General features: G+C 41.1%; 1 protein-coding gene across 2 annotated transcripts; it reads left to right on the forward strand.

Moving 5' to 3' along the window:
- Window positions 1–1,524: 1,524 nt before the first annotated feature.
- On the forward strand, window positions 1,525–14,781 carry LOC100358606 (TRPM8 channel-associated factor 3-like). 2 transcript variants are annotated; one of them, XM_089329598.1, is made up of 8 exons: window positions 1,525–1,660; window positions 4,338–4,973; window positions 7,401–8,365; window positions 8,604–8,701; window positions 9,406–9,619; window positions 9,930–10,169; window positions 10,932–11,269; window positions 13,056–14,781. In XM_089329598.1, exons 2-8 carry the CDS (start codon window positions 4,351–4,353, stop codon window positions 13,326–13,328), a joined length of 2,751 nt encoding a protein of 916 aa, XP_089185724.1. In that variant the 5' UTR covers window positions 1,525–1,660; window positions 4,338–4,350; the 3' UTR covers window positions 13,329–14,781. The 2 variants fall into 2 exon arrangements, with proteins under 2 accessions (XP_089185724.1, XP_089185725.1); XM_089329599.1 differs by lacking the exon at window positions 9,930–10,169.
- The last annotated feature ends 4,978 nt before the right edge of the window (window positions 14,782–19,759 follow it).

The raw sequence follows: 19,759 nt of genomic DNA on the forward strand, positions 1-19,759 counted from the left end.
CAGCTTAGTGTTTATAGCACCCTTGCATTATTATTTAATCACTGTATTGTGTCATTTTCTTCTTCCTGCATTCCTGGTATTAGATATGTGTTTCTTCTCTCAAACCTTTTTTTCCCCTTGACCAAACTCATCAGAAGTTTGTCTTTTCAAAAAACCTGTTTTGAGTTTGTGCATTTCCACTTTCTTTAAATTTAAACAATATCTAAACTTAGCTTCATCTTTTCATTCCTCACCTTTTGGGCGGATGTATTATGCTACTACTATTTTCCTAAGATGATGTTCAGCTCCACTTACTATCAGTCCTTTTTCTTTTTCTCTAATACTAACTTTCACGGATGTGCACTTTCCAGCAGTAAATCTTCCTTCCATATTTACTCAAGAAGAGGGTTTAATTCTTACTATGACCTCGTCCTACAGTAGACAGTCTTTAGAGAAAAGAACTATCAAAAACTTTTCCAGATGTTGTCATCAATTCAAAAGCACACTAATGAAAACTTAACAGATATCTTCATAAACCTTGTGTGCTTAATATCATACAAATAGCTAAGAGGAAAACATTCATTAATCAAGTTAACCACTAGGCACACTGTCTATGAACTAATGAATGGATCAAAGCGAAAAGTGGATGGAAATTGAAAATGCAAGTCTTGATGAATTGACCTTTAGAATTAGAACTTTACTCAAATAACCAGCACTGACACCAGCCACCTGAGCAAGATCACAACGGTAGCTTGCATTACTCCACAACAGGGTCCATGACTTTGTGACTCTCACCAGAGAGAAAGTCGTCCAACTCATCACGTCCAGTCCAGCTCTATCTAGCCAGTAGCAACATTCCAATTTCCCATCCCAGGATCAAAGCCAAGATGAGAGCCTAGCGAATGAGCCTCCTCCAAGGACCCTCTCTTGAGGAACCAGCCCAGAATGATTGCAGACCTCACTGCTTTTGCTCATTTTGTTAATGCCTATGCTATTAACATTTATCCATGGCTCCCACTTAATGTGACAGAAGATTTGTCATGACTGTGATGACCCCTTGCTAACCACAGGGCAATACCCTCCTGCACAGCATAAAGCAGACACCTGGAGAGCACTGGAAGGGCCTGGGAAGATCTTAGGGTCTAAATCACTGAAGTCTGGGTTACACACCAGACCCTGAAAGAGCTGCCCAGAATTCATTACAAGAAGACCACTTAGAAATTCAAAGGTATCATAAGGTGAAACACATCCCATTAACTCACACACATGCTGCTCCCAGAAATTAAAGCATATATACTTCAATTTTGCAAAATAATTACAACACAGGGCAAAAAATGATCTTTTATTTGATATTCCATTTTAAATCATTAAAAATTTAAAAATTGTGACCCTTTTAGATATGACACTCTTATTCAAAATACAGAGAAATGAAATTACATAATGTTTTTTAACAAGCACCACTGGAGTGTCCTTCAGTATTCAAGGAAGTCTCCCAACCAAGCCCCACCCTCCCAAAAGGAAGCAGGAAGAAGGATATACTGAAAGATAATCTCACTGTCTTCCCTAAAATAAGGCCTGTAGACAATCCACACATGCATTCTGCAGACATCTCGCTCCCTGCAAGAAGACCTGAGCCATATCTGGAGACGTCCTGGTGAGCTGCTCTGACTGTGAACAGAAGGTGAGTTTCCCACTACGTAGCATGGACAGAGTGTGGGAGATGTTAGTAGAGCCCTCTCCTTATGTAAGGAGCTGGGAGTTGGGTGCCAAGGGCTTGTAGCAACAGGGTTTCTTAGTCTGTTTTCTATAGCTATAACAAGATTCCCAGGCTATTTATGTAGAAAAGAGGTTTCTGTAAGCCCCCAGTTTTTGAGGCTACAAAGTTCAAAGTTGGGTGGCCCAGCTAATAGGGGCCACATGCTATTTGACCTTCTGTGGAAAAGATGGAATGTTGACTAGTGTGCACAGAGAGATCAGGAGGAGAGGACCTGCTTGATGGAAATCTGCTCTCAATAATTAATCCAGTCCCAGTAGAACAAGACTCGCCAGGACTCTGAGAAAGGCATTAATTGTTATTGGGACATAATTGGCTCTCAAAGACCCCTCCTGCTCTCAATAATGTAGTATTGGGAATCACAATTCAACCTGAGACTCAGAGTTGACAATCAGTCTTCAAACTTTCAAATTGCATTCCATGGAAGGTATGTGAGCTATTGAGTTCTTTCACTTGTGAAAGACATAGTGAATGGCCTTGCCTTGAGCCCTGGGGAAGAGACTGCATAAGCAGTGATCCCTCGCTGTTTGTCTCATTGGTTCTTGGTTTTCTTTGTATCTGGTTCTCTCTTTTGTTCATGCCCAGTGTGTGCTCCTTAGGTCATATCACACAAAGAGTTTAATTTCATGTGATTTACTCTCAGAAGTAGCTAGAGATTCAGGGATGCAGTATGTTTGTATTGCTTTTCTATTTAGTCCACAGTTTGCATTTTAATTACATATGGAATACTGGAGAGGACTCTCTGTTCAGGCTTTGTGGCTACAACATCATTCAGTTGGCTCACAGAGTGTCAAGGAGCACAACTTTGTTCTCATGAACTTTATTCTACATCCTCCAGAGGGAAAGAAATGTCACATAGCATATCTGCTTCAACCAAAGCAATTCTACTACTACTTGCTCTTGAACCAGCAGGAAAATCACTGTCCGCTAATCCCTGGAGATCCTTCAATCCCACCTAAGAGTTTTGCTGTAGTTCCTACGGCTCCTCTGGTCCCTGGCCCAGACTGCCTGGCAGCTGAGATGTCCACATTTTGAAAAACCATGGTTCATTGATGTCTGGTGTCTCTGCTGCTACCTTAAGCTAGGACAACCGTGCTGGGAAGGGGTCTCTGGTGTCTGGATCTAGGTTTTCTATTTGGAGTACACAGACTTTTCTAGTGTCACCCCCAGAACATGCCTTCCCACCTTAATGAGGACATTTGCAGAGAAGTAACCAGATTCCTTAACTGGAAAAACAATCACCCACTCTAGCTCACTGAGACTAGGTTAGCACTGAAATTAGAACAACTTGCCTAGTCCTCTTGCTTGTCAAAAGCAAGTTTGCATTCTCTCCTGTCATCATCAACCTCAGGAGTTGGAAAGGTGCTGTTGGGTCAGATCACCGAGTCAGCAGAGCTGCTTCTCAATGGTACACTCCCCCACTTCTGGGCCTCAAAATGGACCAGACTGTGCTTCATGCTCACACCTTCTCCAAAAGAGACTACGTCTTCAAAATAAACACAGAAACTGCTTCATGTGCCTTCTTCTAGATATTTACAGTTTTAGTAATGAGAGTTAGCAAAAGGTAAGGGAGGGAAAGCATAGAAATATATAGAAGATAACCTCACAGAGACTAAAACTGTAAGTCCTGCTCTGATTTCCAATAGAACAGAGCCTTTATTTAGAGAGCTAATAAAAGAGGAGTGGAAAAGACTCTGATCCCAAATCTCTACCACCAGGCTGAAAGAGGGGCTCATCTTCACTTGTGGCAAAGCTTTGTGGTTTTCTCTTCAAGAGTGTTAATGGGAGAATTGAGGATTCCAGAATGATTTAGCCTAAGCATGCAGCACCTAGATCCTGAGCCTGCTTAATGACAATATGAACAGAAACCAAAGATACTGGACAAACTTTACGAAAAATGGGTATTCCAAGAGGAGGGAGGAGAAAAACAATCATGATTCTCAGCCTATAATGTCCTCTATTCTTCTGAGAAATCAATAGGAATGATAAAGTGCAATAATTCTATTCTGATATCATAAGGTGCCAATCTCAGAGCAAACTTTGGCCTGTGTTAATTCTGTCCATCTTCACATGAAACCCCTTGGAGGTTTAGAGTATGTTCCCTATACAAATGGGAAATGGAAGCTTGAATATTTTCTCAAAGAATAAACACTGAGGAGGCAAAGTTCAGTTTCCTCCAGAGAGAGACAGCTGCTACTGTAATATTCCACATTCTGATCAAAATAAAGGATTTATGCCCATTAGGGAAGTCTAGGCCAGCAATAAACAACTGGGATCAATTATAGCTGTTAGAAATGCAGGACAAGTGCAAATGCACTCTCTGATATGCAGCAGGGAGGTCCATGGAGAAGAAGGCATAGCCAGTGGAGGACAGAGCAATGGAGAAGATTTGGGTTGGTGAATATGAAGCATCCATGGAAGGGAATATAATTCTAGAGCTTGAAAAATGAATGGAGAGGTTACTATATATTACATGAGAATTTCTATAGGCACTACTGGGCAAGCCACTACGGAAAAGACGTGAACTCTTGTTTTATTCACTTTTTGATGTGTTGACCATCCTTAGTCTTTGCTTTCCTTGCAGAACCTGGAAGACCATGGCAACCACTCCTGCTGCTGCCTTTCAGGTCCTTGTGAATGGAGTGAGAAGCTGGAATATCCCCCCAGAGCCCCTCCCTTCTGAACTCCTTCTCATTGGAGAAGCCACCTTCCCAGTGATGGTGAATGAGGAGGGCCGTGTGGTCATTGCTGCCTCCTCCTTTGGCCAAGGCCGCCTCGTGGTGGTGGCCCATGAGGAGTACCTGATTCATGCTCCCTTGGCTCCATTTCTTGTCAATGTTGTGTCCTGGCTCTGTCCCTCCCCTGAAGCCTCCATTGGAGTGAACCCCTCCCTGGAATCACTAGTAAAACTCTTGCAGGATGCTGGGGTTAAGGCACGGGTTCAGTTGGAACCAGGCGAGTCCATGGGGGTTTACTGCACCAATGCCTATGATGACAGCATGACTGAGAAGCTGATCCAGTTTGTAAAACGAGGAGGGGGCCTGCTCATCGGGGGTCATGCCCAGAGTTGGGTTGAGAAGCATGGCAGTGATAAGGTGCTCTCTGAGTTCCCTGGAAACCGGGTGACAAGCGTGGCTGGCGTGTACTTCACAGACTCCAGTGTGGACAGAAGGCAGTGGGTTGTCTCTGAGACAGTGCCAACCATCTCATTCCATGTCACGTGAGTGATGATTCTTATAAGGGAAGTCTGATCCAAGTTAAAAAGCAGGCTTGTCCCCCATTTTTAAGAGCTTTCAGTCTTGCAGAGGAGAAAATGGCCACTATGAAACAGGATCGCTACAAACTACAAACACAAGCATAAAAATGACCTGTGTTTGTCAAGGATCAGTATGCTTGCTCACTCTCTATTATGGCTTGAGTATTAAGTACTTAGAATGTAGGGTATACTTTTTGGTTCACATCCTGTTATTCCCCTAGATTCAGTCTCAGAAAGACACTGGTAGAAAGGGAACAAGTCTACAATGTTCATGGAAGAAAAGAAATTTCTGTTTTGCTTGATATCATATTACTAACACACAGTGCAATACCTGACGTGGTAGGTGCTTAATAAACACTCAATTAATGAGTGAATGAAATTGAGGGTGTGTGTTCTGGCAACATCAGGAAAAATGCAACACTCATAGTATACAGGTGCACATCAGGACCTTCTCTCCCCAGGAACCATCGGGAGGAGGGTTTTCTTTAAATTGAAATGGAAAAATTTTATGGTAAAAAGGTCAAGGTAAGACTCATAATTCTCCATCCAAAGTGGAGAAGAATCCCTTTTCTCTGTAAAGATTAGAGAAAAATAAGACAAAAACATTGGCTTAAATGAACTGCAACCTCTCAGATTTGAATCACAAGCTAGCACATGAAAGTTCTTGGTATTTCCCTAAGTGTCCTGTACACAGGTATTTGCCTTATTCTTTGGCACACATAGACATTTGTTGTTATTGAAAGTTCAAAATTTACATAGTTACATGTTATTCCATACAAGTTCTAGAGTGTTTGAACATACAGTTCCAAAAAGATGTGTAGCTAGTTCAAAAAATTTGCTCCTGAAGTGAATGATAATGACAAATTGTTAGTTAGAATGTTGTACAAAATGGCACTCTTACCAAAACAATACCTCCAGGCCATGGCTAATACTAAACATTATGAATTTATGTTTAATACTTTTTCAATATGGAATGTGAAAATATCATTTGATTTCTATTTCTCTGATTTAAAGGCACAGGGCATTTTTACATGTTTTTGGTCATTTATGTTTCATCTTAAAATGTTTGTGTCCTTTATCTTTTTTTTGTATTTAGCTTTCACCTTTTTCTTATGGATTATTAAGTTCTATTACTATCCTATATAAAGATAGTTCAAAACTTTTCTGGAAAATAGAATTAAGATATGACTTTATCATGGTACAAAATTTTTTTGTACTCACGCATAATTTTTTAAAAATACAGATTTTACATGAACAGTTTTGAAGAACATGTTGCAAATGTGTCTCCTTCCATTAATTGTTAACTTTGTTTTTGGTTTTGCATATGTTTTATATCTGTTTTGATTCAACTTGTCCATCTTTTTCCTTCATAACATTTGTTTAAAGATTCTTCTATCCATTTGAAAGGCAGAGCTACAATGAGGCAGAGGTAGATAGAGAGGGAAGTCTTCAATCCAACGGTTCACTCCCCAAGATGGCCACAACGGCTGGAGCTGTGCAAATCCAAAGCCACGAGATAGGAGCTTCCTCCAGGTCTCCCATGTGGGTGCAGGGGCCCAAAGACTGGAGCCATCTTCCACTGCTTCCCCAGGCCATAGCAGAGAGCTGGATCGGAAGTGGAGCAGCCAGGACTGAAACCAGTGCCCATATGGGATGCCAGCACTGCAGGCAGCGGCTGTACCTGGCATGCCACGGTGCCTGCCCCATATTTTTTATTGTTTAGAAAATCTTTTCTCATTACAAATTTCTTACAGAATTTTCCTAAGTTTCTTCTAGTACTTTAATTGTTGGATGACTTATATTTACATATTTAATGCAATAGCTATTTTCCATAAATCACATAGATTTTAACAAATGTATGGTCAATTATTACAGCACAAGTTATTGAAAAATCAATATTTTTCCTCACTAATTTTAAAGCGTATTTTTCCACATAAGTTTCCTTATGTGTATGCAATTGTTTTACAACTCTCTCCACTGAAGTACTGGTCTATTTGTGTAATTCTCCATCAACCCAGCTGCTCTTGTTGCTGCAGCTTTGGAATGAGTTTTGATAACTGAGAAAACAAACTCATCTCCACATTGACATGTTAAATCACTTAACATTTTCAAAACATTCTTGTGTATTTTGGGCCACCAATATCTAAAGATTAAACTATTGAGTCTATTTATCTAGATTGTTTTAAACATATTGAGATCTGGGACAGAGTTATGTGTAAAATGGAAATTATTGGAGAATAAGCAACAACTAGTAAAATTTAAATATCAATCTCCTGAGCTTCCTCTTTGATGTTTTCTACTATATGAGCTCAGGTTTTCGGTGCTCTCTTCTGCACTTTTCTACACTCACCTCTCCAAAGGCCACTAACACGGGAAATGTCTCTTTTGCAGGTGCGGGGAGAACTTCAGGCAGGATCAGAAGCAGCTCCTGGAAGGCATCACGGAACTGGACCTCAACAGAGGGGGAATCCCCTCATACCTGCTGGTGCACGGGCCCCTGGCCTTTCCCCTGGGGCTGGACAGCTCTCTAAACTGCTTTCTAGCAGCTGCCCGCTATGGCCATGGTCGTGTGGTGCTGTGTGGCCATGAGAGCATGGTATTTGAAAGCAACATGGCAAAGTTTTTGATCAACGCTGTACGCTGGCTGAAAGGGCAGCAGAAGGGGAAGGTTGGGGTGAGTCCACAAGTGAAAGCTTTGGGCAACTTGTTAACAAAACACGACGTGGAGTGGACCAGCACCACCCTTCCAACCCACGACTTGAGCGTCTACTGCTGTGCCTCACTCCACAACGTGAATGCCAGGAAGGTGGAGGACTTTGTTGCAGAAGGTGGAGGGATACTGATAGGCAGCCAGGCCTGGTACTGGAGTTATGATAACCCAGATTCCAACTATATGATTCAGTATCCAAGTAACAGGTTCCTTAAGCGTGTTGGTCTTGGCATTTTAATTGAGTCAGGCAATAAAGGCCGCTTCCCAGTCCCTAAGCCAGAGATGTTGAATTACCACATCCGAAAAGTTCTACCCCAATTTGAATCCATGCTGTTCAACAAGGGAAAGGTGTTAGAGAAGACCTGGCTGGAGAAGCTAAAAAAAGATATCTCCAATATGTTTCGAATCCCACACAATGGGATTCCCATCTATGAGTCCGTGCACCAAATCATCCTGAAAATGATCAAACAAAAGGGCTTGCCCACTGTGGATAAAGGAAACCCCATCAGCAGGGCCAGCCCTCAGGATCTCCTGACAGCCTGGGCCCGAGAGCTCTTCAAATCTGGAACGCCCATCTCTCTCTTGGTTGGTGATAACTCCCCCCTCCCTTCCACGGAATCTCCTGTCAGCATTGAGATCACCACAGGTATGGAATGGAGGACAGCAGAGCTGGGGCTGGGTAAGGGGGCATGTGGATGGTGGCTGGCTGATTCGGCAGCATTCCAGAAGTTACTCCCCTCAGGATAACCACCTATGTCATTTCCTAGGAACTTTTAAGGTGTGCCCTATAGATGCAATAGCTCTGGGAGGGACTGTGGGATTCTGGGTCAAGATGGAGACAAGGGAGATGGGAAGAGCTCAACCTTTCCCATGATTCTTACCAGACAACAGAGATTCCTGGGTAAGCACCGGACTCTACTTACCTGAGGGACGAACTGCAAAAGTGACAGTGCCCGAGAACGCTGTTGCTGCAAAACTGAAGGTAAGGCATTCCGCCCTCCAGGACATTAATTTTTGCCATGTCCTCAGCATGTTGACTTCTACTTGAAGTAAGTTCTTTTCAATTCTCTAACAAAAACACCAAACAGAGAGCAGGTGCCACTTTCATTCTACATATGAAGAAATTTGTCTCAGCAAAGCAGAGACTTGCTATGAGCAGCAGGTGGGGTGCAGAATCCGTAATACCAAGCAGAACCTCACGCATAACAAAGGTTCAAGAAGTGCTTGCTTTTCTCTTCTTTTGATCCAATATCAAGACTTTTCCTTTAATCCTTTCTGTAGGATCTGAAACAGGATCGAGACGCTGAACAAGCCACAACCCTATTATAGATATAGAAATTACTTATCAGACACAGAGAGAGGTTGCAGACCTACAGGAAATACCTGAGGCATAATCAGTATCTGCATTGGGTCAACATTTACCTGGGGACTCACTTTGTTTAAATCAAAGAGAAGACTCCTGAATTCTATAGAGAACAAGGAAAAATGATGGTCTTTAGGGAATGCCCTGTGGAAGTGGCTGAGTGAATCCTGCATTACTCACATTACTCATTCTGTGGAGCTTCTCTCTGCCCTCCATGCTTCGGGCAAGGCAGGACAACACACGTGACACTAAAACACAGACACACTGCCAATCCTCACCATCATGACCCCTTTCCTCCACCCTTGGTGGGCTCTCACTGACAGGTACAGATTGGCTGCCACACGGATGACATAGGTGCAGCGAGCACCTACTACCGCCCCCCTCTGATGACATACCAGTACTACTTAAACGAAACAAACAAAAGCATCTCCTGGCTCTGGGGAGGCCTCCTCTACATCCTTGTGCCACGGAAGTACAACCTGGGCACTGTGCGGGTCACCATCAGTGGGGCAGTGCGGGCTCCATACTTCAAGCTGGGTGAGTAGGGGGTTCCAGTTCAGGTGGGGACTCGGGGAAGAGGCAGGTGTGGGATGGAGAGTGGGCTGGTTGGGAAGGAGGGTGGGGACTGAGAGGAAGAAGAGGGTGAGGCTGGAGGGCTGCAAGCGGGCTGGGCAATGTGGACACACTACTTTGGGAGATTTCCCAGGTGGAGTGGGCAAGTCAAGGACTTGAGAGGAGGATGCAACAAGAAAGTTAATGAGTTACCAGGCTGTCCCTCAGCAAGGCAGAGGGCTATCATGAAGCCTAGGAAAGTGGAGTGGAGCAGGCTATGGAAACTTTTTTCCAGGGAAGACATCCCAGGAGGAGTGGAAGCGCTCTCTGCAAGGAAATCCAGCTCCCTGGGGCGAGCTGGCCACAGACAACATCATCCTGACGGTGCCGACTGAAAACCTCAAGTCTGTAAATAATCCAGAGTCTCTGCTGCGGCTCTGGGATGAGATGATGCAGGCTGCAGCCAAGTTGGCCTCTGAGCCTTTCCCCTACCGCAGGCCAGAGAGGATTGTTACTGACGTGCAGATCTCAATAGGTGAGTGTTCTAGGGGAATGCGCTGAGACTTTCTCTTCCAACTGAAGACATGGAGTTGAATTACCACTGGGACCAGTGGAGGAAACACTGTGTGAAGATCCTTAGGAGCCTGTGAACCATTTTCCAATGTAAACAGTGAATTATCACCTAGATCTTCCAAAAGAGAGGTGTCACAGGTAGGGTGAAATGAACCAAGTGCAGAACAAACAATTGTGGCTTCAGGAAGATACAAGAATTGAATGGGGTCAGAGTTTGCCATGAGAAGTGGTAGTGGGTGGATGCACAGTAATTTAAAGCAGAGTCAAAAAATCTTAAATTTTTTGAGAAAATCTAGATGCTTTGAAAAAAAATGAGAGCCCCATTGCTATCTTCAGGATCTTAAAATGACCCCATAAAATGGATTAAGACTACATTCAAGAATGGAGAATCTTACTGTTTTCTCCTAAGACCCAAGACCTCAGGGCACTGACACATAACACCCAGCTAAATTAAAAAATGAATGGTTATCCTCACAGTCATATTTCACATACACCAGTCCTTCAGGGTCAAGTGTAGAAGAGAATGCTCAACTTCATGTGATAACCTGAGGAGACCACTAACCTGCCATAAGCTTGGGTTTTGCGTAGTCAAATACTCTTCTGAATAATCTAGAATTACTCACCATATTGCAGATCCTAGGGACAATGGGGTATATTTATATGTGTGCGTCTACAAAGAACATCATACATGACCTCATATCTTCTACTCTATTGCTTTCTTCAGGTTTAATGCATGCTGGGTACCCCATCATGGGCCTACTGGCAGTAGTGCCTGAGGTCATTGATGAGAAGAGAATAAGAAGGTCTGGTGTTTGGGGTCCCCTCCATGAGGTGGGCCACAACTTCCAGCGATCCCCGTGGGTGTTCTATCCCCACACTGTGGATGCCGACTGTAATCTCTGGACTATCTATGTGCATGAGGGGATTCTAGGCATCTCCAGAGACAGGGCTCACCAAGCTCTGAGGCCAGAAAATCGGAAGCAGAGGATCAAAATGCACATGGATAAGGGAGCCCCTCTGAGTAACTGGGAAACCTGGACAGCTCTGGAAACATATCTTCAGGTACTGAGCACAAATGCAGGGAGGTGGGGACTACCGGGACCCAAAGTCCTGTAACATCTGATGATCCCACGAGCTGCACATCTCACTCCCTTGTCACATTGCACTCTATACCCTGAACCCAGGATTCTAGCACTGCATGGTGGCGCTGCTCTGTGGCTCATGTTTTACTACTAAAAATGATATTGCACAGATAATGAAACATGTCCCTCTCCTCTCCTCCACCTCATAAATTTGCAGCCTGAATCATTGTGAAAGATATATCATCCTTCCTTAACTCTGTTAAGCAAGCTTGTGACAGAATCATAGCTTTGCCTGTTTCTCCTGAGTCATCGTTTTAACTGAGCACAGTATCACCTTATTCTATCAATATGTTGAAGGGGTATTGTAGGTGGAAGACCGGGAAGTAAGATTCTCAAATGACATCTTCCTATACAAATTACAAATTTGGATGAGTTTTGTTTTCATTATAAAATAAGTAATACGTGCACAGTGCCTCATAATTTTTTGAAAACCTTCCTCTGCGTTTCTTACTAACCTGGTGGAATGCATTTAGCAAGTATCTTCATGATCTCCCAGTTACAGATTTATAAACTAACGTTAAAGAACAAAAAGAGCTTTCCCCTGACATTACAAATAATAACAAACAGAAAGGCCTGGATTTCAGTATGAGAATTTTGGTACAGAAAATTCGGAATTTAAGCCTACTTTTCCTAATACACATTTACCATGAACTTTTTTTTCTTTGACAGTCAGAGTGGATAGTGAGAGAGAGAGACAGAGAGAAAGGTCTTCCTTTTGCCGTTGGTTCACCCTCCAATGGCTGCCACGGCTGGCGCACTGTGGCAGCGCATTGCGTTGATCCGAAGCAAGGAGCCAGGTGCTTCTCCTGGTCTCCCATGGGGTGCAAGGCCCAAGCACTTGGGTCATCCTCCACTGCCTTCCCGGGCCACAGCAGAGAGCTGGCCTGGAAGAGGGGCAACCGGGACAGAATCCGGTGCCCCAACCGGGAATGGAACCTGGGGTGCCAGCGCCGCTAGGTGGAGGGTTAGCATATTGAGCCGCGGCGCCAGCCTACCATGAACTTTTAAAGACCTCTCACAATTATTTCCTTCCCCATGATAAGGACCCTCATGTCCTTACGTGGTTTTGCTTCAGTTATTACTTTCTTTGTTCATATCTGTAACCCTGGTGTTTAGCAATGTACTCCTTAAATAAACGATTGCTTATACTTAGTATTACACATCTTCTAATAGCCTAAACTGAGTAAGAATGAAAGAACTGTGGTGGTGCCATTTGGAACACTCCACTTGACTTTGTTCTCAAGGTTGTTATTCCTCAGTGTCATACTCTCTTAGAATACGGTCCAGAAATCTGCTCCTTCTAACCCTAAACCTCCAGAGTCCTGGATATGCATTTCCATCTTTTGGCCACAAAATATGAGAGAGTATTCAAGCCTCAGTCAGATTTAAATCTTTATATGTACCATTAATATTAGGAATGAGAAAAATAATAAAACCCCAAATAACTAGCATTTGTTGGGAGCCTCCTACAAAGCAGGTAATGTGCAAGCACAAATTCCATCTCTGAGTGGTAGACCAGTGCATGGTGCCAGCCACTGGAATGGGCTGTAAGGGATGGAGAGACAGAATCACTGATTAAAATGAAAGAGATATTAATAGGTGGCTAATAATTAAGCATCACCATGTCATATAACATGGGTGGTGGGTGGGAGGTGACTTTTGTAAGTCTAGTGACCCTTCATTCTGCCTGGTCCTTCTCTTTCCAGCTCCAGGAGGCCTTTGGGTGGGACCCATTCATCCAGCTCTTTGCTGACTACCAGGTCATCACCAAGTATCCCAGTGACAACGCTGGAAAGATGAACCTATGGATGAAGAAGTTTTCTGAAATAGTGCAGAAGAATCTGGTTCCTTTCTTTAAAGCCTGGGGCTGGCCAATCCAGAAGGAAGTGGCTAATAGCCTGGCCTCCCTGCCAGAGTGGGAGGAAAATCCCATGAAAGAATATGTCAGAGACACCTCTGAACATTCATCCTCTAAATGAATGAAAAGCATCATTCATTGGATGCAACAAACTAATCTTAATTTCAAAATTTTCCCAATACTTTCCTAATCATCCTTTTTCAAGATTGAGATTAGATAGTTGATCTTTGAAATAAATAAAAATTTAAAGTAGCTGATTTTCTTTTTTTTTTTTTTGACAGGCAGAGTTAGAGAGAGAGAGAAAGAGAGAGAGAGAGAAAAAGGTCTTCCTTTTCCATTGGTTCACCCCCCAAATGGCCTCTATAGCCGGTGTGCTGCAGCTGTCATGCCACGGCAATCCGAAGGCAGGAGCCAGGTGCTTCCTCCTGGTCTCCCATGCGGGTGCAGGGCCCAAGCACTTGGGCCATCCTCCACTGCCTTCCCAGGCCACAGCAGAGAGCTGGACTGGAAGAGGAGCAACCGGGACAGAATCCGGTGCCCCAACCGGGATTGGAACCTGGGGTGCCGGCGCCACAGGTGGAGAACTAGCCTAGGGAGCTGCGGCACCGGCCAAATTAGCTGATTTTCAAGATAAGTCATACATATAGTTGAATCAGTTTTTCCCTAGTGTAATTTTTTAACAAGTTAGTATTTTGCTTTTTGATTTATTTGTTTATCAATTTTGCATTTGCTGTGTTGGATGTCAAGAGCGGCTTAGGTACAGAGAACTAACCCAAAGAATGTCTTTCTCTGAATCCATTTAGAGCCTTTTTCTCTAAACCCAAAATTATTTCATATGCTTTAAAAATATCTTCTGGCTAGGTGGTTTATAATGTGTAGGTGGTCATACAGATACTTGAAACTCAAATTTGGGACACAGAGATTTTATTTAATTTCAAAAATATGTAACTCATTTTTCACATGATGAAAAATCCCAGTTCCCTAAGACACTAACACAGTGATCCATTTTCTTATATCTATTCACACACACACACACACAAACAGCTGCAAAACATAAATCGTAATGCAAATACAAACAGTATGCTACTGTCACAGTTGATGATCATTTTCAGTTTATTTTGTCCTCATGATATATTTTATTAAGTATATAAAGACAATCTCATTTCCTTGAAGTCCAATAAAATAGCTCTTCCCCTATGGTTATACAACTAAGTAGTCATATATGTTAATTCATTTTGTTATTCTACTTTTGATTTTTGAAATTGTTTTAGAATTCAATTTTAATATTCATATGAATCAAAAATACAATCATAAAAAATTTTGTTTGTGTCCCTGTCTCATTTGTACAATTGCCTTATTACTCCTCTATGAATTAATGCTCCATTGTTTGTTTATAGAAACGCACAGATATTAGTAGCCCTCTTTTTCTTAGGCAAGGAAAAACACATTCTATACATATTTCCTTCCCCATGTTTTTCTGCTTATTTACTGTATGTGGCTCTATAATATCATGTGCGATACTCTCTATTATACTGCAATTTATAGATATAATAGTTTATTCAATAAATACTTTACTGACAGACATTCAAGTTTCCAGTATGTATTCTGCAAGTGTCTTTACTACCACAAATAGACTTCAGTGAATATGCTTCTGTGTATATTTTCTCCCTCTTTGTCTCTCCCTCCCTCTGTAACTCTGCCTTTCAAATAACTAAATAAAAATACATATCTTAAAAAAAGATTTATTTATTCATATAAAAGAGTTACAGAGATAGGGAGAGCTTCTCCTTCCACTGGTTCACTCTCCAAATGGCTGCAATGTCCAGGGCTGGACCACACCAAAGCCAGGAGTAACGAGCTCCATCTGTGTCTCACACATAGGTGCAGGGCCCCAAGCATGTGGGCCATCCTCTGCTGCGCTCCAAGGAGCATCAGCAGGGAACTGGATCAGAAGTGGAGCAGCCAGATCTCGAGCCGGCACTCATAGGGGATGGCAGCATCACAGGCAGAAGCTCTGCTTGTTTCACCGCAACACTGACCCCATAAATACATCTAAAAAATCAGTTGGCCAGGCAATGGACAGAGGGAAACACACGGCTGGAGGCCAGAGGCTTACATCTGTGGCTCCTCTATCATTCACAAACTGATAATAAGAAAAAAAATGATAAATAATTCTATACTATTAAGTAATTCAATGACTAATTGAATTTTGGTGAATGTTTATGCAACACTGTATAAAAATAATTTCACATTGTTATTTTTCATATTTGTAACATTTTATTGAAAAATCATTAGGACATTAAAATTTCTGTCACTTCCATATGACCCTAACAAATGTTACCTTTATATATCTTTTAACATAATACATCATTTTTCTTAATTAGATTACATACTGCTGTTTTGTATTCTGCTTAGAAACATCCTTCTATTTTTACAACTAATAGTCTTAATGTGGGCCCAGTGCTTTGGCATAATGGGTTGATACTCTGGCCTAAAATCCCAGCATCCCCTGTGAGTGCCGGATCAAGACCTGGCTGCTCCAACTCCAGTCCAGCTCTCTGCTACGACCTGGGAAAGCAGTAGAGGATGGCCCAGGTCCTAGGGCCCCCGCACCCATGTGGGAGACCCAGAAGAAGCTCTTGTCTCCTAGTTTTGGATCGGCACAGCTCCAGCCATTGAGGCCTACTGGGGAGTGAACCATTAGATGGAAGACCACTCTCTCTCTCTCTTTGTAATTTCTCTTTCCTCTCTCTGTGTAATTCTGACTTTCAAATAAATAAGTAAACCTTTAAAAAAATAGTTTTAATGAGACTGTGCAGTCATGACATAATTCTATAACTTTATGAAAATATCTCCTTTTGTTCAGAATTTAAATATTTTATATTTGGGTAACTTGAAGGGAAAGTCTGTATTTATACATCAGCCATATAGATGAAATCAAAAGAGAAATAAAAATTTCTAAATGAATGAGGATGATAAATCATATTAGAACTATGGAATACAGCAAAAGCAATGTTAACAGGGAAGTTTGCAGCAATCAGTGCCTACACCAAGAAATGGGAAAGGTACCAAGTATATGAGCTATCAATGCATCTCAAGGATCTAGAAAAACAATAAGCCAAACCCAAGATTAGTGGGAGGAAAGAAATGATTAACAGAAGAAATAAACAAAAAATTGAAACAAAAAAATACAAAACATCAGTGAAATGAAGAGCTGGATTTGGAAAAAAATAAGTAAAATTGATATAGCATTGACCCAACTAACCAAAAATAAAATAGGAAGAAGACCAAAACAAATAAAAATCAGAGATGAAAAAGGAAATATAACAATATCACAGAAAATAAAATAATCATAAGACATTACCACAAAGAGCTGTAGACCAACAATTTGGGAAACGTAGAAGAAATGGTCAGAATCATAGACACATGTAACCTATCAAAATTGAGTCATGAAGAAACATAAATCCTACAGACCAATAACTGAGACAGAAATTGAATCAGTAATAAAGGCTCTCCCAACAAAGAAAAGCTCAGGACCAGACAGGTTCACTGCTGAATTCTACCAGACATTTAAAGAACTAACTCCAAATCATCTGAAGCCATTCAAAATAAGTGAAAGATAAGGAATCCTCCCAACCTCCACTATGAAGACTGCATCACCTTAATTCCTAAACCTGAAAAAGATACAACAGAAGAGAACTAGACACCAATATCCCTGATGAACATAGATGCAAAAATCTTCAACAAAATATTAGCTAATTGAATGTAACAACACATGAGAAAGATCATTCACCCAGACCAAGTAGGATTTATCCCTGGTATGCAGGGGTGGTTCCACAATTGCCAATCAATAAATGTGATACATCACATTAACAAATTGAAGAACAAAAACCATATGGTTATCTCAATAGATGCAGAGAAAGAATTTGATAAAATACAACATCCTTTCATGATGAAAATCTTTAGCAAATTGGTTATAGAGGGAACACTTCTCAACACAATCAAGGCAATTTATGGGAAACCCATGGCCAACATCCTATTGAATGGGGAAAAGCTGAAAGCATCCCTCCTAAGATCTGGAACCAGGCAACGATGCCAATTCTCACCATTGCGATTCAATATAGTCCTGTAATTTTAGCTAGTGCCATTAGGCAAGAAAAAATTCAAAGGAATACAAATTGGATAGGAGGAAATCAAACCATCCCTATTTGCAGATGACATGTTGCTACATATAGGTGAATAAATCTAACTAAGGATATCAAAGATTTCTAAGATGAAAATTGCAAAGCACAAAAGAAAGAAATAAAAGAAGACATTAAAAATGGAACTTCATTAAAAATGAAGTTCTTCCATGTTCATGGATTGGAATAATCAACACCGCCAAAATGCCCATAATGCAAAAAGCAATTTACAGATTCAATGCAATTTCAATCAAAATACCAATGACATTCTTCACAGTTCTAGAAAAGTTTAATAAAGTTCATAGGAAACATAAGAGTCCCCAAAGAGTTAAAGCGGTGGCATCACAATACTTGATTTCAAACAAGCTATAATTATAGTCAAAACAGTCTGGTTCTGGCACAAAAATAGGCTTGTAGACAAATAGAATGGAATAGAAACTTGAGAAAACAACCCATGCATCTACAACCAACTAATCCTTGATAAAGGAGCTAAAATCAATCCTTAAAGCAAGAAAAGTCTCTTCAACAAATGGTGCTAGGAAAACTGGATCTCAGCATGAAGAAGTATGAAGCAAAAGCCCTATGTTACACTTTGAACAAATATCCACAAAAATGGACCAAAAACCTAAATCTATGACCCAATACCATCAAATTTATAGAAAACATTGGGGAAACTCTGCACGATATTGACATAGGCAAAGACTTTTTGGAAAGGACCCCAGAAGCATAGGCAATCAAAGCCAAAATTGAAAAATGGGATTATATCACATTGAAGTCTTCTGCACTGTAGACTCATAGAATGGCAAATGCCCTAAACAGCACTCTGGCCTCAGAATCAGCCCTTAAGGCATTCAGTTCTGGCTAAAAACCCCATGAGAGTTTCTCAGGTATGGAAAGCCAAGACACTGTGGCAAAAAATGACCTAAATGAAAGATCTCTGTGAGTGTGATCCCAGTGGAAAGAATGGGCCATCAGAGAATGAGGTGCCTTTCTCTGAACGGAGGAGAGAACTTCCACTAGGATCAAGGCCTTGTCTAAATAAGGTAGAGTTTGTGAACTCAAGAGGCTTCCATTGCATTGGTATTTCATGACAAGAGCCTGGGGTGATCACTGATATCATGAATAATAAGAGTGTCAATTGTTAAATCAACAACAGGAGTCACTGTGCACTTACTCCCCATGTAGGATCTCTGTCCTTAATGTGTTGTACTATGAGGATTAATGGTAAAACTAGTCTTCAAATAGTTCTTTATACTTTGTGTGTCTGTGTGTACAAACTGTTGAAATCTTTACTTAGTATAGAGTTGATGTTCTGTACATAAAGATAATTAAAAATGAATCTTAATGAAGAATGGGATGGGAGAGGGAGTAGAAGATGGGATGTTTTGTAGATGGGAGGGTGATTATGGGGGAAAAACTGCTATAATCCCAAAGTTGTACCTACGAAATTTATATTTAACAAATAAAAGTTTTCAAAAAAAAAAAAAAGAAAGAAAGAAATCTTCTGCACTGCAAGAGAAACACTCAGCAAGTGAAGAGGCAATCGACAGAAAAGAAGATATTTGCAAACTGTGGGAAAGATAAAGAATTAACACCCAGAATCTACATAAAGCTCAAGAAATTCAATAACAAAACAAACATAATTGAAAATTAAATGCTATAAAAAATTAAAAGAAGGTGATTGTATTTTGCTGAAAGGATGATTTCAGCAATACATTAACAATCATAAATATATACACATCTGACACCAAACCACCTAGTTATATACAACAAATATTATTCGACATAAAGGGAGACATAGACTTCATTATAATAATGGTGGGATATTTCAACACTCCACTGACATCAGAGGACAGATCACCAGACAGAATATCAACAAAGATCCACTGGCATTGAACCATACTATTGAGCCAATAAACTTAACAGACACGAATAGGACATTTCACCCTTCAGCTACAAAGTAAACATTCTTCTCATAAGACCATGCAACATTTCCTAGCGTAGACCATATATTAGGCCACAAATCTAGTTGCAGTAAATTTTCAAAGACTGAAATCATACCATGTATCATCTCAGACCACAAAGGAATAAAACTAGAAATCACCCACAATAAGAACAATAGAACACTCACAAACACAGGAAAATTAAATGATGTGCTATTGAACGACTAATTGTCTACTGGGGGAATTAAAAAGGAAATTTACACTTTTCTTGAAATAAGCAAAAATGAAGATGCAATATATCAAAGTCTGTGGAATATGGCAAAAATGGTATGCAGAGGGACGTTTATAGCATGAAGTGCTTACACTAAATAAGCAAATGGTCTAAAGAAGTATCTTGAAGACTTAAACAGAAGGACAAACCAAACCCA

Source organism: Oryctolagus cuniculus, chromosome 3, assembly GCF_051225735.1.
Source record: "Oryctolagus cuniculus isolate XC-2025 breed Fujian yellow rabbit chromosome 3, ASM5122573v1, whole genome shotgun sequence".
NCBI classification, from domain to species: Eukaryota; Metazoa; Chordata; class Mammalia; order Lagomorpha; family Leporidae; genus Oryctolagus; species Oryctolagus cuniculus.

What these genes read in the sequence shown, in the direction of transcription:
- LOC100358606 (XM_089329598.1), top strand. Translation starts at nt 4,351, where the DNA reads ATGGCAACCACTCCTGCTGCTGCCTTTCAGGTCCTTGTGAATGGAGTG. An exon ending in CAGCATTGAGATCACCACAG is followed by an intron (nt 8,366 to 8,603) that starts GTATGGAATGGA and finishes GATTCTTACCAG; the next exon opens with ACAACAGAGATTCCTGGGTA. An exon ending in GGCTCCATACTTCAAGCTGG is followed by an intron (nt 9,620 to 9,929) that starts GTGAGTAGGGGG and finishes ACTTTTTTCCAG; the next exon opens with GGAAGACATCCCAGGAGGAG.